General features: G+C 37.6%; 3 protein-coding genes across 3 annotated transcripts; 2 read left to right on the top strand and 1 right to left on the bottom strand.

Moving 5' to 3' along the window:
- Window positions 1-4,664: 4,664 nt before the first annotated feature.
- LOC141337119 (uncharacterized) lies at window positions 4,665-17,312 on the top strand. Its single transcript, XM_073842879.1, has 3 exons — window positions 4,665-4,780; window positions 14,008-15,087; window positions 15,409-17,312. The coding sequence occupies exons 1-3, from the start codon at window positions 4,762-4,764 to the stop codon at window positions 16,242-16,244; spliced, it is 1,935 nt and encodes a 644-aa protein (XP_073698980.1). The 5' UTR covers window positions 4,665-4,761; the 3' UTR covers window positions 16,245-17,312.
- Window positions 17,313-20,492: 3,180 nt separating this feature from the next.
- LOC141336352 (B-cell receptor CD22-like) lies at window positions 20,493-23,689 on the top strand. Its single transcript, XM_073841926.1, has 9 exons — window positions 20,493-20,547; window positions 21,166-21,510; window positions 21,609-21,857; window positions 22,054-22,308; window positions 22,413-22,655; window positions 22,736-22,835; window positions 22,959-23,004; window positions 23,387-23,508; window positions 23,632-23,689. The coding sequence occupies exons 1-9, from the start codon at window positions 20,493-20,495 to the stop codon at window positions 23,687-23,689; spliced, it is 1,473 nt and encodes a 490-aa protein (XP_073698027.1).
- A 2,291-nt stretch (window positions 23,690-25,980) lies between these two features.
- Window positions 25,981-27,047, bottom strand: LOC141337019 (GTPase IMAP family member 9-like). The gene has a single exon (XM_073842748.1). It carries the CDS (start codon window positions 27,013-27,015, stop codon window positions 26,089-26,091), a length of 927 nt encoding a protein of 308 aa, XP_073698849.1. The 5' UTR covers window positions 27,016-27,047; the 3' UTR covers window positions 25,981-26,088.
- Between the last annotated feature and the right edge of the window lie 521 nt (window positions 27,048-27,568).

The following is a 27,568-nucleotide window of genomic DNA, read 5'->3' on the forward strand; positions in this document are numbered from 1 at the left end:
AATTAACACCGGGGATTTTGCTGTGTAGTAAACCATTCACAAAGTTACAGCATCTGGAGAAAAACTATTGGTAAACAGTCAAGGGTAAACACTAGTCAAGCAAATGCTTATCTTCACAACAGTGACTTTTTATTCATTTATTTATTTAAAAACATTACTATCCAAACCTCTGTTAAGTCTTAAAAAGACGTTTTGTATGAGAAATAAAGTAAGACTGGTTTAACAGTTTAAATAGTCTGAAGAAGTAAATGTGCTGAGATCTAGAGAGTTCTGTTAGTGTTTAACGTTCTGTTTGGATTTAAAGGGATTCTGTTGTCTGAGTTTTGAGGGTTATCATTAAGAGCCAAAGGGTAGAGCCTGTGCTTCAGTCCAGGAGAAGACCAAGCATTGATGTAGCTGCAAAAGATTTCCATTTTACAGAAAAGTCTTCACAATAGTAATCCAGGAATATATCTCTCAATTACTTAAATTTTTTTTTTTTTTTCTGATTTAATAAGGTACACTTATAAGAAACTAGCAGTGGCTGGGACAGACTTTCAGTATTATCTTCACTTAAAATGCTACATCTAATACTGTTTACATGAAATAAGATGCTCCCAAACATGTTTGAGCTAACAGACCTGGTGCTATGACAGCAAATTCAGGATAAACTGCGAAGAACCTAACAATCCTCGATCATGTTAACTTAACAACAATTCAATCCAACCGAGTAATCCATGCATGAGCAACAGACCCTGGAAGAGTGTGAGGATTAGCCTACAGACATTGTTGTGGATATGCCTAGACCTGCACCATAATCTCTTTTCCTTTTTAGAAAGATGACTGAGAAAACTTACTTGATGCGGCTGGTGGATTGTGTCAAGTGTTGTCTCAGGTGATGTGCAGCTCAGAAGAGAAGATGAAATGAACATGCATGCCTGCGTGTAGTAGGTAATAATTAGACATCTTATCCCTCCCTTTTTGGTAGACAGTAAACTCGGTTTTCAGCATTAGACACGTCATTCAAAACTAGTGATGTCATTGTTTAAGTCATTAATGTAAAATAGGTCATGCAGCTAGATGATCTTGGCACAAAGCCGCTTTTAAATGGTTATGTTTTCCAACTGTTTTAATAGAGCTTTTAATAGATTGCTAGCTGCAATTAATAATACGCTCTGTGCATGTTAAACAACATAATTAGTAAATTTATTATCCGGGATTTTTGTGAATTAATCGTTTAAGCCATTAGATTGAAGTAGTAATACACGATTAGCAAGAAAATTTCACCTGTATCGGTCATTTTTGCATAGGAGCTACAACCTTGTATAATGCACTGTGCATTTCATACCTAGGCCTTTAATGATGTCCTACTTGAATTAATCCACATTTTAATACCATCATGACTCCATTAAAAAAAAAAAGATATGCAGTGTGACCTGTTTGTCATGTGTCTGTGCCATGCATTTACCATAGCAACATGTTTGTGAGAGCCTGTTTCGAAAACTTTTATTTCGAGAACATTTAATGACATGCTTTTTGTCCAAATTCACTTCATAGCATCAGTCGGGTGTTTGAAATATCTTCCTTCTGTGATCTGACGTGGTTTCATCTCAGATATAGAGGCAGAAATCATGCTTTTTCTTAGTATTCTATACGGTTTTTGTTTGTTTATTTCCTTAATGTCATTCCAGCATCTATGGCTATATTCATGGTGAAGAAGCAGTCAATCCATATACACAAATTGATCCCTACACAAGTCTTGCCTTTACACACATTGTATGTTTAATCTTTTATTCTGTCAGCCATTGTGGGTTAAAAACAGCAGTTAAATCTACTGGAATACAGGTATGTGCCAAAAAATGTAAATATATTGAGGGAAAGTCCATTTATTTCAATAATTTGTTTCAAATAGTGAAACTTGTATGCTATATTACAGTAGTTCACTACACACAAAGTGGAATATTTCAAGCCTTTAGTTGTTTCAGTTTTGGTGATTATGGATTAAAGACATCAAAAAACCCAAATGCAGTATTTCACAAAATTAGAATATTTCATGTGACCAATAAAAAAGGATCTTAAACACATGTTGGCCTTCTGAAAAGTGTGTTAATGTACTGCATTATGTCCTCAGCACTTTGTTGTGACTCCTTTTGTCACTAATTCCAGCATCAAGGCGGCGTGGCATGGAGACGATCAGCCTTCGACACAGTTGAGGCGTTCTGGTAGCCCAAGTTGCTTTGATATTGGCCTTCAGCACGTCTGCATTTCAGGGTCTCTGTTCCCTCATCTTCCTTTTGACAATACCCCAGAGATTTTCAATGGGGTTTAAGTCAGGCGAGTTTGCCGGCCAATCAAGTACAGTTATTCCATGACTATTAAACCAGGTACTGGTAGTTTTGACTTTGTGGACAGGTGCCAAATCCTGCTGGAAAAGGGATAGAGCGGGCGGGCGCGGAATTAAAAAAAAACGTCTGTCCCTTGCATGTCTCTCATGAAGTTTGCGGCAGTGATTGGAAGTTTTGAGCCGCTGTTCAGTCTGTATTTAACAGTGCGATGAGGCTTGCGGTGCTAAGTCGAGTCAGTTAGTAATATCAAGGGTTCACACAAAACAAGGGGAATCTGCTTTTAGCTACTATGCCGCCCGCAGTTGGAACCAGCTTCTAGAAGAGATCAGATGTGCTAATACAATAGCCACATTTAAATGCAGACTCAATCTGTCCAATTGTGCATTTATGGAATGAGCGCTGTGCTACGTCCGAGCAGATTGTATTATTTTATGTATAATCATTTTTGCTGTGTTAATTAATTTTAAATCAATTGTTAAATCATCTTAAATGTTCTTCAATTCTCTGTTTTTATTGTTGTGATTATTATTATTAATTTTCATGATTTTTATGATATTATGATTTTAATTCCTCACTTTGAATTACCATTGTGTATGAAATGTGCTATATAAATAAACTTGCCTTGCCTTGCCTTGCCATAGCAATCAATCACAGAACACCAGAGAGACCGTGCTTTGATCATTTTAATTTAAAACATTATTTATGAAATTATGCAATTTTAGGATAATATTTAAATTAATTTTAAGCCATCTCGCTGCCCACCTCGAGGATCACTGAGGCCCAGTAGTGCCCCCTTGTTGAGAATCTCTACCTGCTCTATTTACTGCATTAAAAAAAAAAAAAAAAAAAAAAAAAAAAAATTCTGGTCTCCTTCCCTGTAGTAAACACAGCTGCTTTGTTTACCTAACCTTGCAGGTAAGGCAACCTGCAGCGGCATTAAAGTTTTAATGTGATTGGTTATCAATGCACATGTGATCCAAGTTGACCTTTACACTTTCTTTAATGGTACAGCCCAATAATATGACCATCCAGCTTGGAAGTTGTGAGTTGATCACAATGAGCCTCTACGATGGTCCAAGCATGTTCTTACATTTCTACTCTAACCCCTAAACCTTCATATATATATAATAGTTTATACGACATGGCCGTTGAATGCTTGAATCTGATGGCTGACGAACGTTCTAGAGGTGTGCATTATTTTCAGGGAAATGCACGGCGAACGTAAATATATCATCTGATCGATGTCTTGAGGTGTGGTAACTGTAGAATAAACGGAATAATTGACATCGGTCCGTGGAATTCGAAAGGGATAATCAACGGTTTGCCGTGCGTTAAAGGATTTTAAATGCAGGACGTGGAGGCTAATAACCGCCCGATATATATATATATATATATTAGTGGTGGGCCGTTATCGGCGTTAACGTGCTGCGTTAACGTGAGACTCTTATCGGGCGATATATCGCCGTTAATATCGCCGTTAATCTATTCTCAAAGTTGGGTTGGGAGCTGGGTCTAAACTACGCAAGATATGATGACTTTCACCTTGATATTTTAGCGCGGATGACGTATACCTAGTCGAATTGCACTGTAGGGGGCGAGAACGAGTCTTCAACTTCTGTGAAATTACCACATCAAATGAGACGTGCAAACATGGATGCAGCTATGAAGCCGCTTCAGGGCAGGTGCATTGCTAGACCCTTTTTACTGGGGCACGTGAGTTATAATTTACTTTGATAATCCCGAAATAAAGACATTAAACTATATGCAACAACTGAATTGACGCTTCAAAAAGCAACGCAGTTTAATGGAAGACTATGCACGCAGAAATCCATGCCCGTGCGCGTCTGTGTATTTAACGGCAACGCGCACGTCGTGCAGCCTTTTGCGCAGAAGTACTTGGTTACACAAGTTTGTATAGGTAATTATGTTGTAAATGCAATTGTCAAGCAGTTTGTGATGCATTTTGGAAACAGGAGATGAGCGCCTGGTCTAATGCGCCACCTGGCCCGTTCTCGAAGACTTACTTTTAGTCATTATTTGGGTAGCACACATATTCTGAATGCCTTCAGCAGAATTCAAATTAGCCATTTTAATCTAGATTAATAAAAAATATCTATGCCCACCCCTAATATATATATATATATATATATATATATATATATATATATATATATATATATTATATTACACTCCATTCAAATATTAACCAGGCCCATCTCTGATAAAGATAAGAGACTGGCATTACACAGGCTGCTACAGCAAAACACATTATTCTGCATGGTGTCTAAATTACAGCTTTTTTCTTTGGTCAAGGTTCAGTATACACGTTACTTGGTTAAAGTTCAGTATAGACAATTCTAGTTTTTCTTCTTCAGATCGTTTAGTCAGACAAAGAGACTGAAAAAAAAAAAAAAAAAAAAAAACACCTGCAAGAGACATGGCATCAGCATTTGAAGGTCAGTCTAAATTAACCAAATATGATAGCTAGTTTAATGTCATACTGAGAAAGGAATATATATTGATATTGTTATTTGTGGTACTGACAAAACTAAAAAGTAAATCAGGTAGTAAAAAGTGAATGTACTTCAGTGGTCATTTTACAAAGCTTATGTTTTAAAAGCTGATTTATGTTTTATACATTCAGAATATACATGTTTCATCATACATTAGTACAAACAGAATTATGTCACTATCCTAATGCTGCATACATATGTATGACAAGAGTTTGATATGCTGCTCCTGATGTTAGTCTCAACCCTGATTAAAACACAATATCTGAATGTCTGTGATTACAAGTACCAAAAAACGTGGTTCAGGTATTCAAGAATTGGATCCAACAATTACTTTATATCATTCAAACAATCTATTTTGTAAAAGTTGACTGTTATTATGTTGTAAGGTTAACACGCTGATGGTTCAGGGCAACTAAATGTGTCCTTTGACATTCAAATCTCCTAATTAATTTATTTTTTCATCCTGTTTTTTCATCCTGTTTTTACTGTTTTGTATCTTAAATTTATTTTTTAGTTGTATTCATTTATTTATTGCTGATGGAAACAATTCTTGTTAGAGTTTTACACGTTTTATCAGCTTCAGACTGTTCTCACTGAACACGTTTCAAGTCCATTAGGGCAGTCATTCTAGAGAAGAGGGACAAAACAGGGTCCAAAACTGAAAAAAATAAAAAAAATAAAAAATAAAATAAAGTAAAACCTTGTACTCAGACAAAGAGAACTACATTTATGTATCTTATATGTAAGCTACTGAGTTACGCTTTGATACAACCTCCCAACATTTTTTTTTTTTTACTTGGACTGTATAATATAATTTTTACTTTATCTTTAACAGCTTTCTAGATGTTTTTAACATTTCAAAACACATTCTCATGCTAGTAGACAGATTTCACTTTTACATGTGACCAACAATTCCACAACAAATATAAAATATTATAATGAAATATCATCAACATATTTATCTGTTGACACATCTGACGGTGGTGACCAAAACCTGAATTTGTAGATACATTGAATCAATTGATTACTTTATTAAAACAACCACAACAAACAGTGAATATGTTATTGTTTATAAAGCTTCTATTCAAGAGTCACATTTAAGTATTTTGATATATCATTGGAACACAACATCAGACGGTGTTGACACATTTGCAATGGAGTTCATGTAGTAGACATTATTTTAATTTTGTTTTTTCTGTTGATGCTAGAGGCTAATGGAAAAAAAAATCTAAATATTTCAAATAATTTCCTCAGAAATTGGAAGATGGTGTTGACATATTATGGTTGTGACACAGGAAATATTAACATTAGAATTAAAATATTCTAAAACTGTAAAACACAGCAGAGCCTGTGTGACATTAATGTACTCTGCAGAAGAGGACTGTGGCAAGGGGGTCCTTTAGAGTGACAGTTGCCCATGATATTACCTGATTTTATTACATTTTAATTAATGTCTGACGGTGTTGACAAAAAGTAAGGACACAACTTCTAAACCTGCTTAAACACATGTCTCACTGAAAAACAACCTTGCTTTAATATGATATTTTATTAAGTGTTTCTTTTGATAAAACAATGTATTTTACCTTACCGTATTTTACTTCAAGCATATGAATGATAAACCCTTCTCTGGACACACTGTGTAATCGATTTCACATATAATTATACAACTAATTTGAAGGGGATAATTGTGTTAAATACATTAAATGCTTTTTTTTTTTTTTTTTTACTATGAGCAGTTATAATTGCTTTACTTGTTTTGTCCCATGTCTCAATAATGACTGCGGGGTCATTTACACTGAATGTGTGTGTTTTTATTTTTTAAAGAAACAGGTTATGATAATCAAGTATCCAGGATATCCTCCGGCGATGTTGCTATCAAATATAACAGTTGCCATTCTGGCTATGCCAGTTCCGAATTTTAGTAGTCTAGGGGTTACATTGTAACACTTATTTTATACTGTACTATATAAGTATAGGGGAGAGTGGGGACAGTTGCAACACTTTTTGCATTTCCTTTAGTTTCTCAGAGACTGTTTTTATTAGAAAGCCGACATTTTAATACAATAAAGCCGCATCTGTCCGCTACTTATCCATATTGCTGCAACATGTGTACATATGATAATATACGTACAATTTACACTTAAAATAAACAAAGTGAAATGTTGCAACACAACAGGGACAGTTGCAACATTTAAGAAAATTTAATTAAATACTTCTTAAATATCATTTAGCAATTTATTAATTTTATTTGTGCACAGTCAGGGTCTTTAATAAGGTAAATTGGCAGTATAAAAACAAAGAATAGAAAATGAAAAACATTCTTAAGTAACAAGTAGATTTTTTTACCTATTCACTTAACAAATGAGAGATATCTAACTATTAAAAGGGGTTCATTATCATTATCATTATGAAGTTCCAATTGTGTAATGTTATGGCAAGCTTTTAAATCAATTTTGTGGTAAGGAACAGCATGTTGGAACAGTTGCTACAGTGATAGCCATGATAAAATTGGTATATTAGCTAGACACAATATTATTGACACACACTAGCTATGCCTATGAGAAGCTCAGAACACACTGATTAAAATGTTATGTATTTACAGTGTGTCACACAAACAACTTAGACACCATGACCAAACATTTTTTTACCATGAAATTGATTTTTTGTAGAAGGAATGATCACATGTGGCTGATTTTTTCCAGGAAGTATAAGGGGCCAATAAAGCATGTGCAGTATGAATATCATCACTGTGTAACGAGGACGCTGAGGCGTTAGAATCCATTTGCGGAAGTTTATTGAACACAACAAATATCAAATACGTGGAAACAGGCAGATGGTCGGTAACGGTAAAGCAGTTCAATCTAGCAACAATCCAGAGGATAATCCAGCAAACGTACGTCATAAACCAGGCAGAGAAGTCCAAGCTTGAAAACAGTCCGATCAGGCTAACAATCCAAATGGGGTAATCCGTGAAATCAGAAGTCAGAGAACGAAGCAGAATCATACACAGGCAGGCTTATCAGAAATAATATAGAACGCTCGGTAAGGCAGGAAAACTGGCAATACTTCGCGAATAGGAAGCATGCGGGCACAGCTCAAATAGTCCCAAACAGGAAGCGAGTGTAGAAGCAGCAGAGGGAGCGCTCAGTCAGTATTCGGGTGATGGCTCCCTCTGCTGGCTTGGCATTACAGAACCCCTCCCTCTAGGAGCGACTCCCGGAGCTCGGCGAGGACGTCCCTGTGGTCGTGGTGCTGGACGGTCGGGTCTGGCTCGATGGAACTCCTCCGTGAGAGATGGGTCCAGGATCTCGTTGGCGGCCACCCATGACCTCTCCTCAGGTCCATAGCCCTCCCAGTCCACCAGATACTGGAGCTGACCCCCTCTATGCCGAGAGTCCAGTAACTCCTTTACCTGATAGGCGGGCATACCGCCTACATCTATGGGTGGCGGTGGTTCTGGGGCCATCTGGCCGGGGTCAGCCTCCGGGTGGACCGGTTTTAGCAGGGACACATGGAAAGAGGGAGAGATACGATAATTAGCAGGAAGCTCAAGCTGGTAGGTCACATCATTAATTATCTTAAGAATTTTAAAGGGGCCTACATACCTTGGGCTGAGCTTCCTGCTGGGCAGCCGCAGCTTGATGTCCCTAGTAGAGAGCCAGACCCGTTGTCCCGGTTGGTAGGGAGGGTGTGGACGTCGGCGTCTGTTGGCCTGGATCTCCTGATTCCTAACAGCCCGTTGAAGACGCACATGGGCACTGTCCCACACCCTCTCACTACGCTTAATCCAATCGTCTACAGCTGGAACCGAAGAAGGCTCCCCTGACCACGGGAACAAGGGAGGCTGATACCCCAGGACGCACTGAAAGGGGGTGAGGCCTGTAGATGCATGAGTGAGTGAGTTTTGGGCGTATTCGGCCCAGGGGAGAAACTCTGACCACCTGTGTTGCTCTCTGCTGCAGTAGGTTCGCAGGTAGCGTCCGATCTCTTGGTTGAGTCTCTCCACCTGGCCGTTGCTCTGAGGATGATATCCTGACGTGAGACTGACGTTGATATCTAACTGTTTGCAGAATGCTTTCCAGACTTGGGAGGTAAATTGTGTTCCACGATCGCTGACGATATCCTCAGGTAGCCCATAGATGCGGAACACTTGGTTGAAGAGAGCTAGAGCTGTTTCCATGGCTGTAGGTAATCCTTTTAGTGGGATTAGACGGCATGATTTCGAGAATCTGTCTATGATGACCAGAATAGCAGTAAACCCCTCAGATGGTGGCAGATCAGTGACGAAGTCAATGGAGAGGTGAGACCAGGGTCGTTGAGGAATGGGTAATGGTTGAAGTAGGCCTGAGGGTAGTTCCTTGGGGGTCTTGGATGTGGCACAGATCTGACAGGATTTAACGAAGATGGTTGTGTCCCTTGTCATTGAAGGCCACCAAAACGAATTTCTTAATAATTGAAGGGTGCGAGATATACCCGGATGACCTGAACTGATGGAAGTGTGAACCCATTGGAGTACTTGATGGCGCATAACTTGGGGTACATATTGTTTGTTGGGAGGACATTGTGGTGGTGGTGGGTCTTGTTCTTGCCTGCGTTGAATTTCCTCCATGATGTCCCATGAGACAGGTGCTAGAATGATAGTGGGTGGTAGAATTGTTTCTGGTGTGGTATCCTCTAGTGGGGGGTCATGCTTACGGGAGAGAGCGTCTGCCTTACTGTTCTTACTGCCTGGTCGATAGGTGACAGAAAAGTCAAAGCGGGTGAAGAAGAGAGCCCAACGAGCTTGACGAGGGTTAAGTCTTTTAGCTCCCTTTATATATTCAAGATTTTTGTGATCAGTGATAACTTGGAACGGATAGCGGGCACCCTCAAGCCAATGTCTCCATTCCTCAATGGCGGCTTTCATAGACAGTAGTTCCTTATTACCAACATCGTAGTTTCTTTCTGCACTCGTGAGTTTTCTAGAGTAAAAGGCACATGGGTGAAGCTTGCCTGGTTGGCCGTGACGTTGAGAGAGAACAGCTCCTATTCCGCAGTCTGATGCATCTACTTCCAAAACAAATGGTAGATCAGGATCGGGGTGTTTCAGGATAGGAGCAGAGGTGAAACTTGACTTGAGGGTGGTGAAGGCTTGATCCGCCTCTTCATTCCAGTTGAGCTTCTTGGGTTTGTTTTTGAGGAGTGATGTGAGTGGAGATGCTATTGTGCTGTAATTCCTGATGAAACGGCGGTAGAAGTTAGCAAAGCCCAGAAATCGCTGAAGTTCCTTGATGGTAACAGGTGGAGGCCAATCAGTGACTGCTTGAACTTTGGCTTGATCCATTTTAACTCCCTGATGACTGACCTGATAACCAAGAAAGGAGGTTTGACTGGCATGAAACTCACATTTTTCCGCTTTGACGTAGAGTTGATGTTCTAGTAGACGGGACAGTACAGCACGTACATGAGTGATATGTTCAGTCTCTGACTTGGAATAAATCAAAATGTTGTCAATGTAGGCAATCACGAATTTATTAGTGAAGTCCTTGAAGATCTCATTTATGAAAGATTGAAAGACAGCTGGGGCGTTGGCTAGGCCATAGGGCATTACCAAGTACTCGAAGTGCCCCCTGGTGGTGAGAAATGCGGTCTTCCATTCATCACCCTCCTTAATCCTGATAAGATTATAAGCGCTTCGTAAGTCTAATTTAGTGTAAATAGTGGCTTCTCGCAGTTGTTCTAGAGCTGGAGGTACCAAGGGCAAGGGGTAGCGGAATTTTACTGTGACGTTGTTGAGTCCACGGTAGTCGATGCAGGGTCTTAAACCACCATCCTTCTTGCCTACGAAGAAGAAGCCGGCGGCTGCAGGCGATGTGGAGGGGCGAATAAACCCTGAGTCAAGAGCCTCTTCAATGTAGTCCTCCATAGCCTGTTCCTCAATTCGTGACAATGGGTACACTCTACTTTTGGGAGGCATGGCGTTAGGAAGGAGATCAATGGCGCAATCCCATGGACGATGTGGAGGAAGTTGTGTGGCCTTAGTCTTGCTGAAGACTTCTGAAAGATCTTGATAATGAATGGGGATAGTTACCTTTGCCTGGGTTTCGGGACTCTCGATGCTTGTAGTGAGACATGGTTGTGGTTGAATTGAAAGGCAGTTCTTTGAGCAGAATGGCGACCAATGGGTTAATTCCCCTTGAAACCATGAAATGGAGGGATCGTGGATGGAGAGCCATGGAAATCCTAAGATGATTTCATATTTGGGTGAATCAACGATGTACAGAGTGATGTTTTCTTGGTGGAACAGTCCAGTTTGGAGTTTGAGGGTTTTAGTTTGACGTTGGATACCTTGACTGATGAGGGTGTCGTCGATGGCCTTGATCGGGATGGGAGGAATGCATGGTTGTGTAGGAATCTGGTATTTCTGGATGATATCGGAACTGATGATATTCAGGGCTGCTCCAGAGTCGATCATCGCTGTGAGATCAAAAGACAGAGTATCAGTTCTTATGGTGACAGGTAATGTAAGTGATTTATTCTTCAGGACAGAGAAATTGTGAATAATTACCCCTGTGGTTGCCTTGGTCTTGAGTGGGCAACCAATACTACGATGGCCTGGTTCACCGCAGTAGAAGCAGAGATGGTTTTGTCGACGTCTGATTCGTTCTTCTTCAGATAGGCGAGAGATATTAAGCTGCATGGGTTCAACAGATGACTTTTCAGCAGCGGTACAGGTAGCTGGAGATTTATCATAAACCCTCCTATTTACACGTTGCTTAGGAGTCTGCCTCATGAGATTATCAATCTTGATAGCCATATTAACAAGCTCAGAAAATGATAAATCCTCCCGACGACAGGCGAGTTCAGTCTGCAGATCAATATTCAGGCTGTTGTAAAAGATGGCCTTGAGAGAAGTATCATTCCACCCACTTTGAGCTGCCAGCGTGCGAAATTCAATGGAATACTCAGCTGCGGTGCGGTTGCCCTGTTTAACATGAATAATTTGATCTGAAATATCCCTGCCCCCTGCGGGATATTCAAAAACTTTATGGAGTTGACGTAAAAAATCCTTTAATCTGCGGATCGCTATCCCACACCGCTGAGGCCCAGTCGAGGGCTTTGCCAGTGAGCAACGTCATGAGAAAAGCACATCTCTTCTCCTCAGACTCAAAGCGATCTTGTTGGTAATCAAAATATAGCTTTACTTGCCGAATAAACCCCTTGCATTGTTCAGCAGAGCCATCAAACTTATTAGGAAGAGCAAAGCTTACCGATGATGATGTGGGAGGAGGAAGAGATCGCACATAGTTAGTCAGATGTTCGTTGACGGATTGTAGCTTCACAAGTTGTTCTTGATAATTCTTTAGAACCTCGCTTTGGTAAGCGAACGCGGCTTGCAAGCTAGAAACTTCCGCTGGATTCAGGGTAGGCGAAGTATTATGTAACGAGGACGCTGAGGCGGCGTTAGAATCCATTTGCAGAAGTTTATTGAACACAACAAATATCAAATACGTGGAAACAGGTAGATGGTCGGTAACGGTAAAGCAGTTCAATCTAGCAACAATCCAGAGGATAATCCAGCAAACGTACGTCATAAACCAGGCAGAGAAGTCCAAGCTTGAAAACAGTCCGATCAGGCTAACAATCCAAATGGGGTAATCCGTGAAATCAGAAGTCAGAGAACGAAGCAGAATCATACACAGGCAGGCTTATCAGAAATAATATAGAACGCTCGGTAAGGCAGGTAAACTGGCAATACTTCGCGAATAGGAAGCATGCGGGCACAGCTCAAATAGTCCCAAACAGGAAGCGAGTGTAGAAGCAGCAGAGGGAGCGCTCAGTCAGTATTCGGGTGATGGCTCCCTCTGCTGGCTTGGCATTACACACTGTAGCTTATACCTGCTTGAAGAAATAAGCCTTGTTGCAACTGCCCCTTGTTGCAACCCTCCACACTCTCCCCTATACTATACTTGAACCAGGCAAAAAAAAAAAAAAAAAAAAAAAGACCTTAACACACAAATTATGCTCAAAAGCGAATAATTTATTGTTAGTGTTAGCAACTCTATGGAGCCACTTCCAAGTTTCCTGATTCTAGTAAAGTCTTGTTCTAGTCTCGTCATTCGTGCCTTGAATCCCTGCTTGGTTTATCTCGTCCTGTCTGTTTTTCTGCCTGCCCTATATCTCTCTCCCGTTTTGGATTACCATTCGTCTTGCCGTTTCAGACTTTGTTAGCCCCTCATTTGATCTACTGACTGTCTGTTTGGATTACCTGTTTGCCTCGCCTCTTTGGATTATGCTTGCCGTTGATTGACCCTCGCCTGTCCCTGGATTACTCTTGTGGCTTGCCCTCTACATACCTGTTTGCCATTGTTCGACCTTGCCTGTTTGACCTTGTATTTAAATAAAGCTTTGCACTTGGATCCATCCTCATCACTCTGTTACACTGACATTCATAACCAGTTCTGTGTAAAAAATTAAAAATGCTTTTAACTTGACGTGGCAACTTAACAACATGATGCTTGAGGAAGATGCTGCAAAAGACGCCAGATGCAAGCACAATAGTTATACATGTCCATCTAGCACAGTGGTTGTCATTCTTGGTCGCACCCCCCTATAAACCTATAAAAAAATAGATTAGATTAGATTAGATTCAACTTTATTGTCATTACACATGTACAAGTACAAGGCAACGAAATGCAGTATAGGTCTAACCAGGAGTGCAATAAGCAGCAAGTGCAGGATAAAGGTATAATTTATAAGTTATAAGTGCACTTATAGGAGATATGTACAGGGGGAAGCTATGGATATAATATGGCACATATAAATATGGCACCTCCCCTTTCCCAAATGCCCATCCCACCCCAGATTAATACATATTTTTACTAAACATAATGAAAAATTAATGCTTTTCTAGTTAAATCAAATATGCAGTGAAAAAACACCTGCAACACTTGAAAAATTGAAAAATATCACAGAGAGAATAACTGTTATTATTATTCTCTCTGTTCTCTCAGTAAAATAACTTTTTTAAGCATTTTTTATTCTATATCTTGTCTCACAGTTTCTATGAATTTATATTTTAAATTGTAAAGGAGATTGGGTTTGTGTTAATAACTGGGGTGGGAAAAGAATACATGAAGCATACAAATCAATAATAACTCAATTTAATGACATTAACTGTTTGACTGCAGGTGATTCACAGGATCTGAGGATTGTGTTATTGGGAGTCTCTGGAGCTGGAAAGAGTGCTGTAGGAAATGCAATACTGGGTCGAGATGAATTTAAAGAGAGAATAACCAGGAGGAGTGAGAAACAGACAGGGTTAGTAGGAAACAGAAACATCTCCATCATCGACACTCCAGGATTCTGCAACACTCAACTGACTGATAAAGAGCTGCAGACTGAAATGATGAAGAGTCTGCATCTCTCTGATCCTGGTCCTCATGTGTTCCTTCTCGTCATTGACCTGGAAACTTTCAAGACAGAGAATGAGAGGAAAATTGTGGAACAATTTCAGAAGAACTTTGAACCTCAAGCATTTAAGTTCACAGTGGTGTTGTTTATTGGAAGAGAAAAAATGACAAACCTAGAATGGGGAACCTTTATACACAGTGAAGGATTCAGGGACCTAGTTGCTCCCTGCAAAGATAAATATCTTGCAATCAACAGCACAAATCAGATTAATCAAACCGACATAACAGAGCTTCTGCAGAAGATTGATGAAATCATCAGACAGAATGGCGGTCTGCATTACAATAATAAGATTTACTCAATGTCTCGAACGAAGAGCATACGAATAAATAACAAACAAGAAGAAAATACGTACCAAAGAAAAGAGCTACATATTCAACAGAAGCAAGCACAATCATCATGTGAGACTTTTACAACCTACAGTGTAATAGAAGAGAGGACAACACACTCTGTGGTTGAACAAGAAGAGGAAAGAAAAAGTCAAAAGGAACAAAGTGCCTACAGAGACAAAAATCAAGAGAAAGAGGCAAGACAAGAACAAGCAAATGTAAAGTCAGAGACTTCGGAAACGGAAAGTGAAACAGAAGAGAGTGAAACAGAAGAGAGATCAACACATACTCTGAGTGAAGAAAAGAAACCCCCAAGAAGATTATTCTCTCCTTGGAAACCAAACATGAAGAAAACCAACACATATGGAAAACTTGATACTGCCTCATTAGACAGATTTGTAGATTTATCTACTGAAGGAGTGAGAGAAAAAAACTGGGGCAATAAAAATACATATAACATATCCAAAAAAGGTGAGAATGTTCCCTCTTATATCATATAATAAAGTATTAAAAGTTTATAATATATAGTTTATAAATGTAGGTTATAGTAGTAATTTACTACTAGTAGATTAGATACAAAAGTGAGAACAATTTATGAGTTGTAAACAAAAAATGAGTAAATGAGTTGTTAACAAAACATGACCTATTTTTTTTAAATATGAGTTAATTAAATGATAGTAATGTGTTAATTACGTGGCAATGAATGAAGATCTCACTTTGTATAGTATATTAAATATTATTACAGTTCATAAACTACATAAAAAAGATCCTGTCCTTTTTCATTCTTGTCAGATCTCAGAATTGTGATGGTGGGTAAAACTGGTGTTGGAAAGAGCGCAACAGGAAACACCATCCTGGGAACTAAGCTTTTTGAAGAAAAATTACATTTTGAGTCTGTGACTAAGACATGCCAGAAACAACAGAACACAGTGGAGTGTCAAAACATCTCAGTGATCGACACTCCAGGACTGTTTGATACAGAAATCAGTAAAGAAAAATTGAAGGAAGAAATAGTGAAGTGTGTGGAGATGTCTGTTCCTGGTCCTCACGTGTTCTTGGTGGTCATCAGACTGGACGTGAGATTCACAGATGAGGAGAAAAACACTGTGAAGTGGATCCAGAAGAACTTTGGAAAAGATGCTGAACGTTACACCATCATCTTGTTCACTAGAGGAGATCTGTTTCAAAAAGCATCTATAAAGGACATTGTGTCCAAAAACAATCAGATTAATGAGCTAGTTAGTCAGTGTGGTGGCAGGTATCATGTTTTTAATAACACTGATAAAAATCCAGCACAGGTTACTAAGCTGTTGAAGAAGATAGGCATGATGGTGACGAATAACGGAGGACAGCATTACACAAATGAGATGTACGAGAAGGCCCAGAGAAAGATCATGATGAAGAAGGCTGAGGATGCAGCTTTATTGGGAGCAGCTGTAGCAGGAGCAGGAGCAGCAGTAGCTGGAGGTGCAGTACTAGTTGCTGCCACTGGAGGATTGGCTGTGCCTGTAGCTTTAATGGCAGGAGGAGCAGCTCTAGCAGGAGGATCTGGTGTTAAAGTTGTCACAGGTAAAGTTAAACATATCAAGGAAAAGAGGAGAAGTGATAATCAAGGAGAAAATAGGTAAAGAGAAAAATAGGTGGTGGGTGTTGTTTATATTGTTGGGAAGATGCTTAAAGAAATTTGAGAGCACAAATAAATGCAAAATAATACAATTATTCAAAATAATACAATAATCAGTTACACATAAAGTTAGGGCATAGAGTAGGCTACAAGGGTTAGGATTGGTTGTAGCATTGTAATCAGCACTGTGATCTCTAGATCAAATCTACAGAACTAGATAATTTAGTATCAGATTTTTTTGTGCATGCAGTGATTAAAGGTTTTATTATAGTTCCAATTTTAATGCTATGTGATGTCTCGAATATTTTTTTTATATATATATTCCAAATATATGATAAATGTAAATTTTGATTTCATGTTACCTTTTTGTATTTCTGTACAAAGACAAAAAGGTGATTTTACTTTGATGAGATGTGTATCAGTTCAATTTTACACAAACAACCTCTGTTCATGAATGGACACTAAAACTGTTTACTTAAATAAGGATAGGATGAATTAGGCTATATTATAATTTGAATTGTATTTAGGTAAAATAGAAGGTAAAGCACTGCACTGTAAAAAGTTTTCACCAGTTTAAACTTAAAAACTTAAGTTGCATCTGCCTTAAAATTTTAAGTTAAATCAAGTTAAGTCATTTAAACTCACAAGTCAAATCAACTAATTTTTATTCTAAGAAGTTAAAATGACTTCTGGTTTTAAGCTGACTTAACTCAAAAACTTTTTTTTAAGTTGAGTCTGGTGAAAACATTTTACAGAATCTACACTGCAAAAAATGCTAGGAGTTTACAGGATTAAAAAAAGTGTTATTTTACAATACATTACTGTGGAAATCAGTGCATGCTGGGTCATTTTCTTACAGATGTCTGTGAATGAACAGCAGAATGATGCATCACAGTTATTTACTGCTGTTGTTTTCCTGTGAATTCACGTTATAAAGTCTTTAACTGTGGCTTTGTGAGAAATTTAGCTGTATACTATAATTGTTTTGAAGTCACCATAACGGTGATTCATGTTTAATTTTCTGATCTAGTCATGTCAGAAGTGTGACGAATAAAATAATTTATTGAAATGATGACAAGCTGGAATATGACATAAACCAACTGTCTGACTTTAAGTTCTTAGCATGAAAATGAAGGTTTTATTTTAGCATTATTTATCCACAAACATTAATTCAAAACTTATTTCATATGTACAACCGTTTGTGGATGGATCTTTCACTGGGGTGAGGCAAATGCTGAGATACGTCTTTGAAAGATGTGACATACAAAACTCAACAATGGTAACACTCAACAAAGTAACTCACAGAGACTCTGAAGCAGTATGTGTATCATCTGAAGGTTTTTAAATACAGGCTGCTAGTCAGTTTTTATCACAAGTGTTTCTCATATCAGTTTTGTAGTCTACGCATCATTCAAAAACCCCGCCCTCCACTCCACTGACGGTTAAAATTTGCACATTAAATTCTCACCTCAAATCGGATCTTGTCACGTCAGTTGTTAGTTATTTTGGTCGCTGTCCCTGTGGTAACCTTCGCTATTATCTCGAGAAGAGAACAGGAGGGTATTCCAGAAAGCAAGGTTAACTTACCATCACATACACCATGAATTCTCATTTGATTAACCAACGCCTTGCTTACTTTGGGTATGCAGTATATCAATCCTTCACATAGTAAATTGCAATGGCTTATGTAATTTACTTACATACCCTAAAAAGTTGCCTCCATTTTTAGAACCAAAAGGTGAATTTATCCTCTTACCCTTAAACATACCCATGCATGCTGTCTGTGTTTTTACTCTTACACATGTGTCTGTGTATGAATGGAAGTCAATGGAATGAAAAGTGTAATGTGACCAGCACTTAGACAGTAGACATGAAGCACTATTGAGATCATTACCAGAGCACTTCATTACAGCTGTGATTTTTATTTGTTTATTCATTCATCACATATATGATTGTTTGTTACATATATGTTTATTATTGATATATTTTTTTACCATGGATAAGTAAAACTGCTAGACCTTCTTCATCTCTATTATTTGAGATTCCTTTTCCATAACACATTTTTGTATTAGGTTACAAAGTGTCAACCTCAGCCACCATATTATATAATGTAACAACTGCAATATTAAACCTAAACTGCTCTTGATCCTCAGAGCTTATATAAACATGAGAATCTATTAGTAGTGCCAAAGTATCAAATCATCATAATCAATAAATATGCTTAAAAATGTGTCTTATGTTTCGCACTACAGAAATGTGGTGTCATTTCTGGTAAGAGGGTATAGTGCGCATCGATGTTTCCCGGTTTTTGCAGTGCATTGTTGGATTTTTCAGGGTTTTCAATCGAGACAGCCCTTAAAATGGCCGACTCCTGGATCAGTGCCCTGAAAATTGAATTAGGGAGCTAACTCAGCATTATGTGAGTGAACAACTAAATATGTCCTGCAGAGGTCGGCAAATAGTTGATCTGAGTCAAATAATGTGATAAAACGCTCATTTCAGTGAAGTCACATATCTGTGAAGGCCAGGTCTTTAAAAGCAAATATCATTAACCTGATATAAGGTTTTTAAGGGGTGTGTGTGTGTGTTAGCATCTATAGAAATTACCAATAAACCACAAGTGTTTGTCTGTGATTAAGTTTAAGAGGTTAGAATGTGTAAGTATGTGATCTCAGGATGTAAGAAAAAATTCCTGTTTGGTTTTCTCTTCAGTCTATGCAAAATCACCAACTGCCTTCATAATGAGGGTGAAATATACAGCAGAGAAAATGTACTTACATACTGTATTTGAGTGTCAAGACTAAAATTAGTTCTCATTTTAGCTAAAATATTTCATCTCCTAAACACAATTCCATATAAAACGACAATGCCTTGTGGGAATGTATTCAGGCTCACTTTAAGGGAAAAAAAAAAAAAAAACATTTTAATTATCAATTTATTTAGTTAGTTTTAATATTATTTTTCTGTTCAGTTCCAGGTTACTGATGTTGTTCTCTTGATCAGAGAAGTTAGAGACAGACATTTCCGCCACTGGGCATGGTTAACCACACAAAGTCTCAGTACTTGTCCAATGTAAACGTTCACGTGTTAACATAAACTATAGGCTGCTGGTGATCTGATGTGCTGAACATGGTAAGTTAAACACACTTATCACAGAAAACTTATGACTATTAGGTCAGGGTTGACAGCTCATGTACCACAATAGACAGAGAGTAGCAAATAGCTTTGTGATGTAACCTCTTATAAAGAAAACTGTGTTTGCTTAAAACTGGTCTTGGTTGGCTAACACTAACAATCCTTTTGAATCTTTGTAGAATAGATTCATCATAATTGACTTTAAAAATAATAATAAAAATAAACACATACTGAAAAGCATAATATATGTTGCTATAACCAATGAGTAATCAAGCAATCAATTTTAGATTAGTTTTAGTTTTTTTTGTGCTTCTGTGTGTGTTTTCAAGCTGAGCACTAATGCTTTCTGCCACTCAGTAACCACAGTGACTTCCTCTTACTGAAGTCATACACATACCCAACAGTGATGCTGTTGCTAAGCTAAAAACAAAAACAAACAAAAAAACAAACAAAAACAAATGAATGTCCTTTTCAAGGTACGAATTATAAACACTAATAATTTCACTGTCAAGGAAAGCAATAGCCGCCAAAATATTGATCCAAAACATATAGGCCACTATATAAATGTAATCAATCATACGTTGTAAATATCTCCAGCATTCTGTATTTTTTATGTTGTCATCATTTGCTATTACTAAAGAAGAAAAAAAACATTTTAGACAAGTCAAGTTTGTTATGAACAGGACCACATTAAGATGCCAAAAAATCTTAACTAAACCAACTGCAGTACAATTACTAAACACAGCAACAAATCCAAATATCATCTTGACTGTGTGCGTGGAAACAACATGGATGCTGAAATGTGCATGAATACAGTGTGTGATCAGAGCCCACATAATCGTCTTTACCTTCCCTGCAATGCTCATCCATCAAAACTTTACTAGTGAGACTAGTGCTTTATCTAGCCAAGATAGTTTGCATATCATCTATGCGTATCATACAGTAGTGGGATGTTTTGATGTTCTGTTCAGTCTGTATTTTACACAGTGCAACCCCTGCTATTGAGGTTGACATGAGGAATATCTTGTGTTCATCTCATTCACATACACTGATGTGTTTGAGTATGTAAGTAAAAGCGACCAAAAAATTATGAATGCTGTATTGTACTTGTATTTCAATGCAGATGTCAGTCAGATTGACTCTTCCTCTGGTCTTCCTGCTTATGATTCACGGTGAGTTGCTGTTACATTCACATTAAGTACTTGTTCTGTGTGTGTAATTTTATCTGATTTTAATTTTGTAATGAGTGACTGATAAGCTTAGTCCTCTGTCATGTGTCCACATATCTCATGAAGACGAGAAGTTTAGGATGTGACATCAAAGCAATTGTCCCCTTTTTATTTATTTTTATATTTCTATATTCATGTCACAGCCATGATTATGATTTGCTACTTGCTAGCTGTTGGCAGGTGGTTTATGGGAAGGAAAATTCTCATTTTTTTCCCCAGAAAGTTTGATTGTATAAAAACCTGCATGTGTATTTATGTAACATCCACTAAAGCTCATGAATAAATTCATCAGTATCATGCTTTCCTGAGTTTTTACATCACAGCACAAGTCTAGTCAAGTCAAGTCACCTTTATTTATATAGCGCTTTTAACAATACAGATTGTGTTAAAGCAACTGCACAGTATTTAAACAGCACCATAGTGTGAAAGTAACACATTATTGTAAATAATCTATTTTCAGTTAAAGGCAGTTCATAAATTAATTCAGTGATATCATCGTCAGTTCAGTTCAAATAGTATACGATATCAACTCATAACATGTTTATAAATTGTGTGTTTCAGGGGTTTCTTGTGCTGATTGGGGCGTGAGTTACAGTCATTCACACATCTGTGCACTAAAGAACTCATCAGTGATAATGAGCTGCACTTATACATACCCTACTGGACATCAGATCATGAAAGCATTCTGGACCAAAAACCCTGTGAAGGATAAAGAGCCTCCAGATCTGTCTGAGGACCCTGAATATAGTCAGAGGCTTCAGTATCTGGGAGATAAACAGCAGAACTGCACCATCAGACTGAGTCATGTGACACAGAAAGATGAACACGAGTACTGTTTCAGATTCATCACTGATAAACGTGGTGGCAAATGGCTTGGTAAACCAGGAGTGAGTCTTACTGTCACAGGTGACTTTCATAAGGTTTCACTCTTCTTTTGTGCATTATGTTGAATAATAATGAGTGTATGACAGCAGCACTAGATATAATGTGTGTGTTGTGTTCAGATCTTCAGGTGGAGTCTCCTGAGAGAGTGACAGAGGGAGATTCAGTCCGTCTGACATGTAAAAGCAGCTGCACTCTGACTGACAGAGCAACATTCATCTGGTACAGAAACTCACAGCCATTAACTGAGAGAAGAGACACAAACAATCAACTCCTGCTGCAGTCAGTCAGAAGAGAGGATGCAGGCAGATATAGCTGTGCTCTACATGGACACACTTACATCTCTCCTGATGTTCATCTCAATGTCATATGTGAGTACAGATTCTGTCATATTTCTGAGCACTCAAATACACTTCTGTATGTTGGTGAAATTCAGTGGTATTCAATTATTACACGTTTATACCACAGAACATTCAAACTGTGTAAAACTTTCAAAGTCAAAAAAAAATAAAATAAAAATAAAATAAAATTCAATAAGCTTATTTCTATTGTATTCTGGACATCTAGATGGCCCAACCGAGACATTTGTAGCAGTAAATCCATCTGGTGAAATAATGGAGGGAGATTTAGTGACTCTGAACTGCAGCAGTGATTCAAACCCACCTGCAGAAATCAGCTGGTTTAAAGGAGGAACATTTGTAGGATCTGGAAGAATCTACATCATCTCAAAGATCAGCTCTGATCACAGTGGAGAATACAAGTGCAAGTCCATCTATAAACATGGAGAGAAATACTCTGATGCTGCGACTTTAAACATCATGTGTGAGTTTATTCTGAAAAACACACACACGTTATAATCATTCTTAGTATATATGTGATTATATGAGTGGTCTTTTTAAAATTCATTTATTTATTTATTTTTTCAGATCCTCCCAGGAATGTCTCAGTGTCCATAATTGGATCTGCTGAAATAGTGGAGGGAGATTCAGTGACTCTGATCTGCAGCAGTGATTCAAACCCACCTGCTCTGAACTTCAGCTGGTTTAAGGAGAATCAAAGCTCAGCTGTTGGATCTGGACAGAGTTTCAGTGCACTACAGAGTGGACGCTTCTACTGTGAGGCTCACAATCAACATGGATCTCAGAGATCAGACGCTGTTACTGTCACAGGTGAAGCTTTTATTAACACACTCCTGTATCTTCACATCATTCATCAGTTTTTTTTAATTATGATGATCTTCCTCCTTTAGTTCATCGTGGTGCTGGTATGAATGTGATTGTGATCACAGTGGCATCTGGAGGAGCATTCATCATTATCATCATTGTTATCATCATTACCTTGTTTATAATGTGAGTTTATCAAAAAACTGCAGTGGTCATATACTGTAATTGTAGTTCAGTTTTGGTTTAATATAGCAAGGACTGTTAATAATCTTAAAAAATGCATGCCTTTATTGTCTGTCATTGTAACAGGAGCAGAAGAAGAGGTGCTATATCTGAAGATCTCAAAATGACACAGGTACATCAGCCAGACAACTTTACTGAACCAAAAAAATCTGCCTTTTTTGTGCCAGAATGGGAAACTAACCTTATTAAAGTCTTTATCAACACAATCCAGCAGAAAAAAAAAGACACATTTCTCTCTCTTCAATGGATCTCGAACTGTATCTGAAGTGTCGGGTGGTGTGATGCGTGAAGGAAAAAAATATTTATATACTTTTTTTTTTCTTTTCTGTTGTTTAACTCAAATCTGATGTCTATTATATTTAGACATAATCACATTACCAGCATTTACCACCAGCAGAGTTCTCTGTTTTATTCTGCACACCTTGGAATATACTACACTTCAGCTCTGATTAATTTATCTTAATTATGTTTTTTTTTCTTCTTTTTTTTTTCAGAATGATCTCTATTCTGAGAAAGCTTCTGAACCTGACACAGCTAGTGATGTTCTGTATGCCAGTGTTCAACCCAGCAGATTCAGAGGAAACACTACTGAATCCAGAGCTACTGAGGAGATACAGTATGCAACTGTCCAACATGACAGAAACAAACATGAAGAGAACAAATTTCATTATGACAATATAAGATTTTATCAACCTGATTCTATAACATCTTTGTGCATCTTTTTCTTCTTGTTTTTCAGGCAATCAAATGCACAACCTGTGGAAGAGGACTCAGTGATCTACAGTAGCATCAGATGAGAGACCAGCATACACGAAATCTGTGCTCAGACATCCATCTGGATTGCTAAGAAATGAATAAATGATTGTTGGATGGTTGTACATCTGTAAAATAATTTGCTCATTGGGTTGGAGCACAATCACTATAAAAGTCTACAACAACCCTTATTAAGACTCATTTGTTGTCCTTTATCTCTTAGTGTGTGCTGGACTGATTTCTGTTTGTTTTATGTGTGTTTTAGTTGTATTTTCACCAGTATATTTTTAGGACTCCTTTTTCAGCACCCTGAAATAAATAAGATGCATACAGTTTTAATCATTTAATTGCGAAATTTATTAATCACAGACTTATGTGGGTTTCGATTATAGGAGAAAATATGTCATAAACTGATTGTAAAATAATGTAGTGTAAAATCATTTGTAGCCACAGATAGGTTGATACCTCTGAATTCAAGTTTGTATGTTTATTGTCATGCTTTTTCTTATACAGTACACATTGATTGGCTAGATGGGACACCCATCTTGTAAACTCAAATGACACTGATTCAGACAAGGTAATGCTTAAACATTTCCATTACTAAAACTAAACAAGTGATTGTAATTACTGAGGTTGCAATTGCACTGATTGTGATTGTTCTGTTTTTTTTTGTTTGTTTTTTTTTCAACCTGCTGTGATTTTCTGGCATCATGTTTCTGTAGCTCTTTGACAGAGGAGTAACATTATTTTCAGTATCTCAAAATATGTGTTTAGGGTTCCATTACCCTTTTAAACTACCTTTTTAGAGCACCACCTAACATTTCAGTTTTCTTAATTTCTTTCAATATTGGGAAACTGTGTTCAACAACTGTGAAAGTAAAATGTGCAATTTTAATATAAAGTAATATAGTCATGATTGATCTAGTGATATTTTACATTGGACTTTTAAATTAACAAGATAAACAGTGATAAAACACATTGCTAATATACACTGGAAAAAAAGTATATTCATGCTGATGCTTTTTTATTTAAATCAGATCATCCAGCTAATAGCAATAAATACAGCATCTTTACAAAATGATAGTTAATCAAAAAGACTATGTTATTGGTACATTTATGCACATTAAATTATTGAAGAGTAATATTTCTTTACAGCTGCTGTAAATATAATCAGTGTGTAAAAAAAGAGGAATTAATTTAGTTCCATTAAACCTTAAAATTTCCTGTATACTTAAAACAGAAGTTCCTCAGTTGTTTCCCCATTTGGTTTTAAAAGATGAAGTGAAGCTGAATGTGGATCTGCTGGTTTTTTGAAGCTGTATTGCCTATGGCTGTAGTCCTGTACTTTCCATGTTTGTACTTGCCATGTGAGATGCAGCAGTTTACCACATACCTTCATTTAATTAGCAATGTTTGTGGAAATACAAAAGTTATTAAGTATCTTTTAGTTATAAAATCAGATTCTCATTTTATTCCAGATTTTAACTAACTTTAAGTGATTTGACGTATCTATGATTTCTGAAGTTTAAATTAAATAAAGGCAGTAGCTATTAAAATAAAGGGACTTTTAGAGAAGTTAAGTACTTTGTCACAGTATATGTCACTTTGTTTCATAATTGCAGTGTATGTAAGAACCCGAGTTTTAGCGCACCTTTGTCTCTACATAGTGTTGATGTGGCAACTAGTACATTCTGTTGTGCTAGCATGTGTGAAAATATTTAAACCACTATGAGTCTGCATTAGTTTGTGCCCCACACACACCTAAATTTAGCCTACCTGTTAAATAGCGCCCTCATGTGTACACGAAAACCCATCAAATTACCTTTCCTGAGTTCTTTCTTCAAAAACTTCCATCTCACATGGTCCAGGAATTGTGGTTGCCTTTTCTCCATGCTCTGAAATCATTCTAAATTTCACATCTAGTCTGATGACCAGCAGAAACACATGAGGACCAGGAACAGACTTTTCTACACATTTCATTAATTCATTATTCATTATCAGAGTCTTCAGACATTAAACACAGACATGTATACAGTTGGGAAAGTAACCAAATTCTTGTTAGTATATCAAATCTGTGCATTTGGCCTTAATGTGCCAGCAGCCTAATAAACATACTGCTGTATGTTTCATTAAGAAAATGAGAGAATCATTTGCTGCTGTACTGTAAATATGACAGTACCAGAAATGCATAAGGAAAAGACGTTGTTGTACTTAATATAGTCTGAATGCTAGACTAAATACAGAACTATTAAGATTATAACAAACAAGAATTCAGATTTTCAGTTTACATTTTTCAAGATTGTTACAAAGAAACAGAAGTATTCACCTTATAAGAAGTCAGTAAAGCATTATGAATGATTAGGAAACTGATATTTCAAGTTAAAACATGTACTGTACATAAAGTTGCTTTAACTGAAACTTGATTTCTTGCTCCTCCCTCCCATTAAAGCAACAGGCCTTGATTGTCCTGTATTGCAGAGGTCAGTGCTGCACTTCCAACAGCTACTACTCCATCCAATAAAGCTTCAGTTCTCGTCGCTCCTTTGGCAAAAGAGCTCAAAGCTGCGCCTCCAGCAACTGCTGCTCCTGCAATAAAAGGTGTACCAAATGTTCCTCCACCAACTGCAACTGCTGCTACTGTACTTATTACAACACCTGTTCCCAGTATTGCAGCATTTTTAGCTTTCTTTATCAGCTTACTTTTTTCCACTTCCCTTATCTTTTCTTCCTCTTCCAACTTTTGTATTTCTTTTTCTTCTCTCATTTTCTTCTCTTTGTCTTCTATTTTCCTCTGAGCTTCCTTGTACATCTCATTTGTGTAATGTTTTCCTCCATTCTCCACTAACATTCTGTTTATCTTCTCCAGCAGTTCAGTGACCTGTGATTGGTTGTTTTCATCTTTGTTATTGAAAACATGATAACCTCCTTTACACTGTTCAACTTTCTCCTTAATCTGCATGTTTTTGTTCAGAAAGGCCTCTATGGATGTTTCTAGCTGATCTCCTCTAGTGAACAGAACAATGGTGTAACATGTGGCATCTTCTCCAAAGTTCTCCTGAATCCATTTCACTGTGTTTTTTTCTTCAGCTGTGAATCTCACATCTAGTCTGATGACCAGCAGGAACGCATGAGGACCAGGAACAGACTTTTCTACACACTTCACTAATTCATTCTTCAGTTGTTCTTCACTGACTGACGTATCAAACAGTCCTGGAGTGTCAACCACTGAGATGTTTTGGCCTTTCACCGTCTGCTGACGTTTCTTGCATCCCTTAGTCACAGATTCAGAACTCAATTCTTCTTTAAACACCTTCTGTCCCAGGATGTTGTTTCCTGTTGCACTCTTTCCAGCTCCAGTTTTCCCCACCATCACGATCCTGAGATCTGTGTGCTCACCAAGTTTTATGTTCTGTATGGACTCTGAGACTGAGGTCCAGGTATAGAGCAGAAAAAAAAGAAAAAAAAAAAATTTAATTTTTCAAAAATGTGTCATATTCGGGAAATGTGCAATAAAACTCTTCTCACCTGCTTTGGTTGGATGTTGTTCTGTCTCTGTTTGTTGCTTCTTCTGATTCCATTTTCCTGTTCCAGTCGTTTTCAAGCATTCTTCTGGATTCTGGACTGTTTTTTTACATTTTGTATTTTCGTATTTTGTGTTGCTCCTTTTCTTTTCTTGCTTTTTATTTTCTTTCCTGCTCTTTGGTGGATACTGTAAATTAAACGTATTATCAAAATGCTGACCATCATTCAGTTGGATGATTTCATCCATCTTCTCTAGAAGCTCTGTGATGGAAGTTTGATCAGTCATATTTGTGTTGTTGTTTGGATGATATCTGCTTCGGCATTGACTGACCAAATTTTGAAATTTTTCATCAAATATAAAGGTCATCCATTTTTGGATTGACATATTTTCTCTTCTAGTA

Source organism: Garra rufa, chromosome 6, assembly GCF_049309525.1.
Source record: "Garra rufa chromosome 6, GarRuf1.0, whole genome shotgun sequence".
Classification (NCBI taxonomy): domain Eukaryota; kingdom Metazoa; phylum Chordata; class Actinopteri; order Cypriniformes; family Cyprinidae; genus Garra; species Garra rufa.

What these genes read in the sequence shown, in the direction of transcription:
- LOC141337119 (XM_073842879.1), top strand. An exon ending in ATATAACATATCCAAAAAAG is followed by an intron (nt 15,088 to 15,408) that starts GTGAGAATGTTC and finishes CATTCTTGTCAG; the next exon opens with ATCTCAGAATTGTGATGGTG.
- LOC141336352 (XM_073841926.1), top strand. Translation starts at nt 20,493, where the DNA reads ATGCAGATGTCAGTCAGATTGACTCTTCCTCTGGTCTTCCTGCTTATG. An exon ending in TGCGACTTTAAACATCATGT is followed by an intron (nt 22,309 to 22,412) that starts GTGAGTTTATTC and finishes TTATTTTTTCAG; the next exon opens with ATCCTCCCAGGAATGTCTCA. An exon ending in AGAGCTACTGAGGAGATACA is followed by an intron (nt 23,509 to 23,631) that starts GTATGCAACTGT and finishes CTTGTTTTTCAG; the next exon opens with GCAATCAAATGCACAACCTG.
- LOC141337019 (XM_073842748.1), bottom strand. Translation starts at nt 27,015, where the DNA reads ATGGTGGGGAAAACTGGAGCTGGAAAGAGTGCAACAGGAAACAACATC.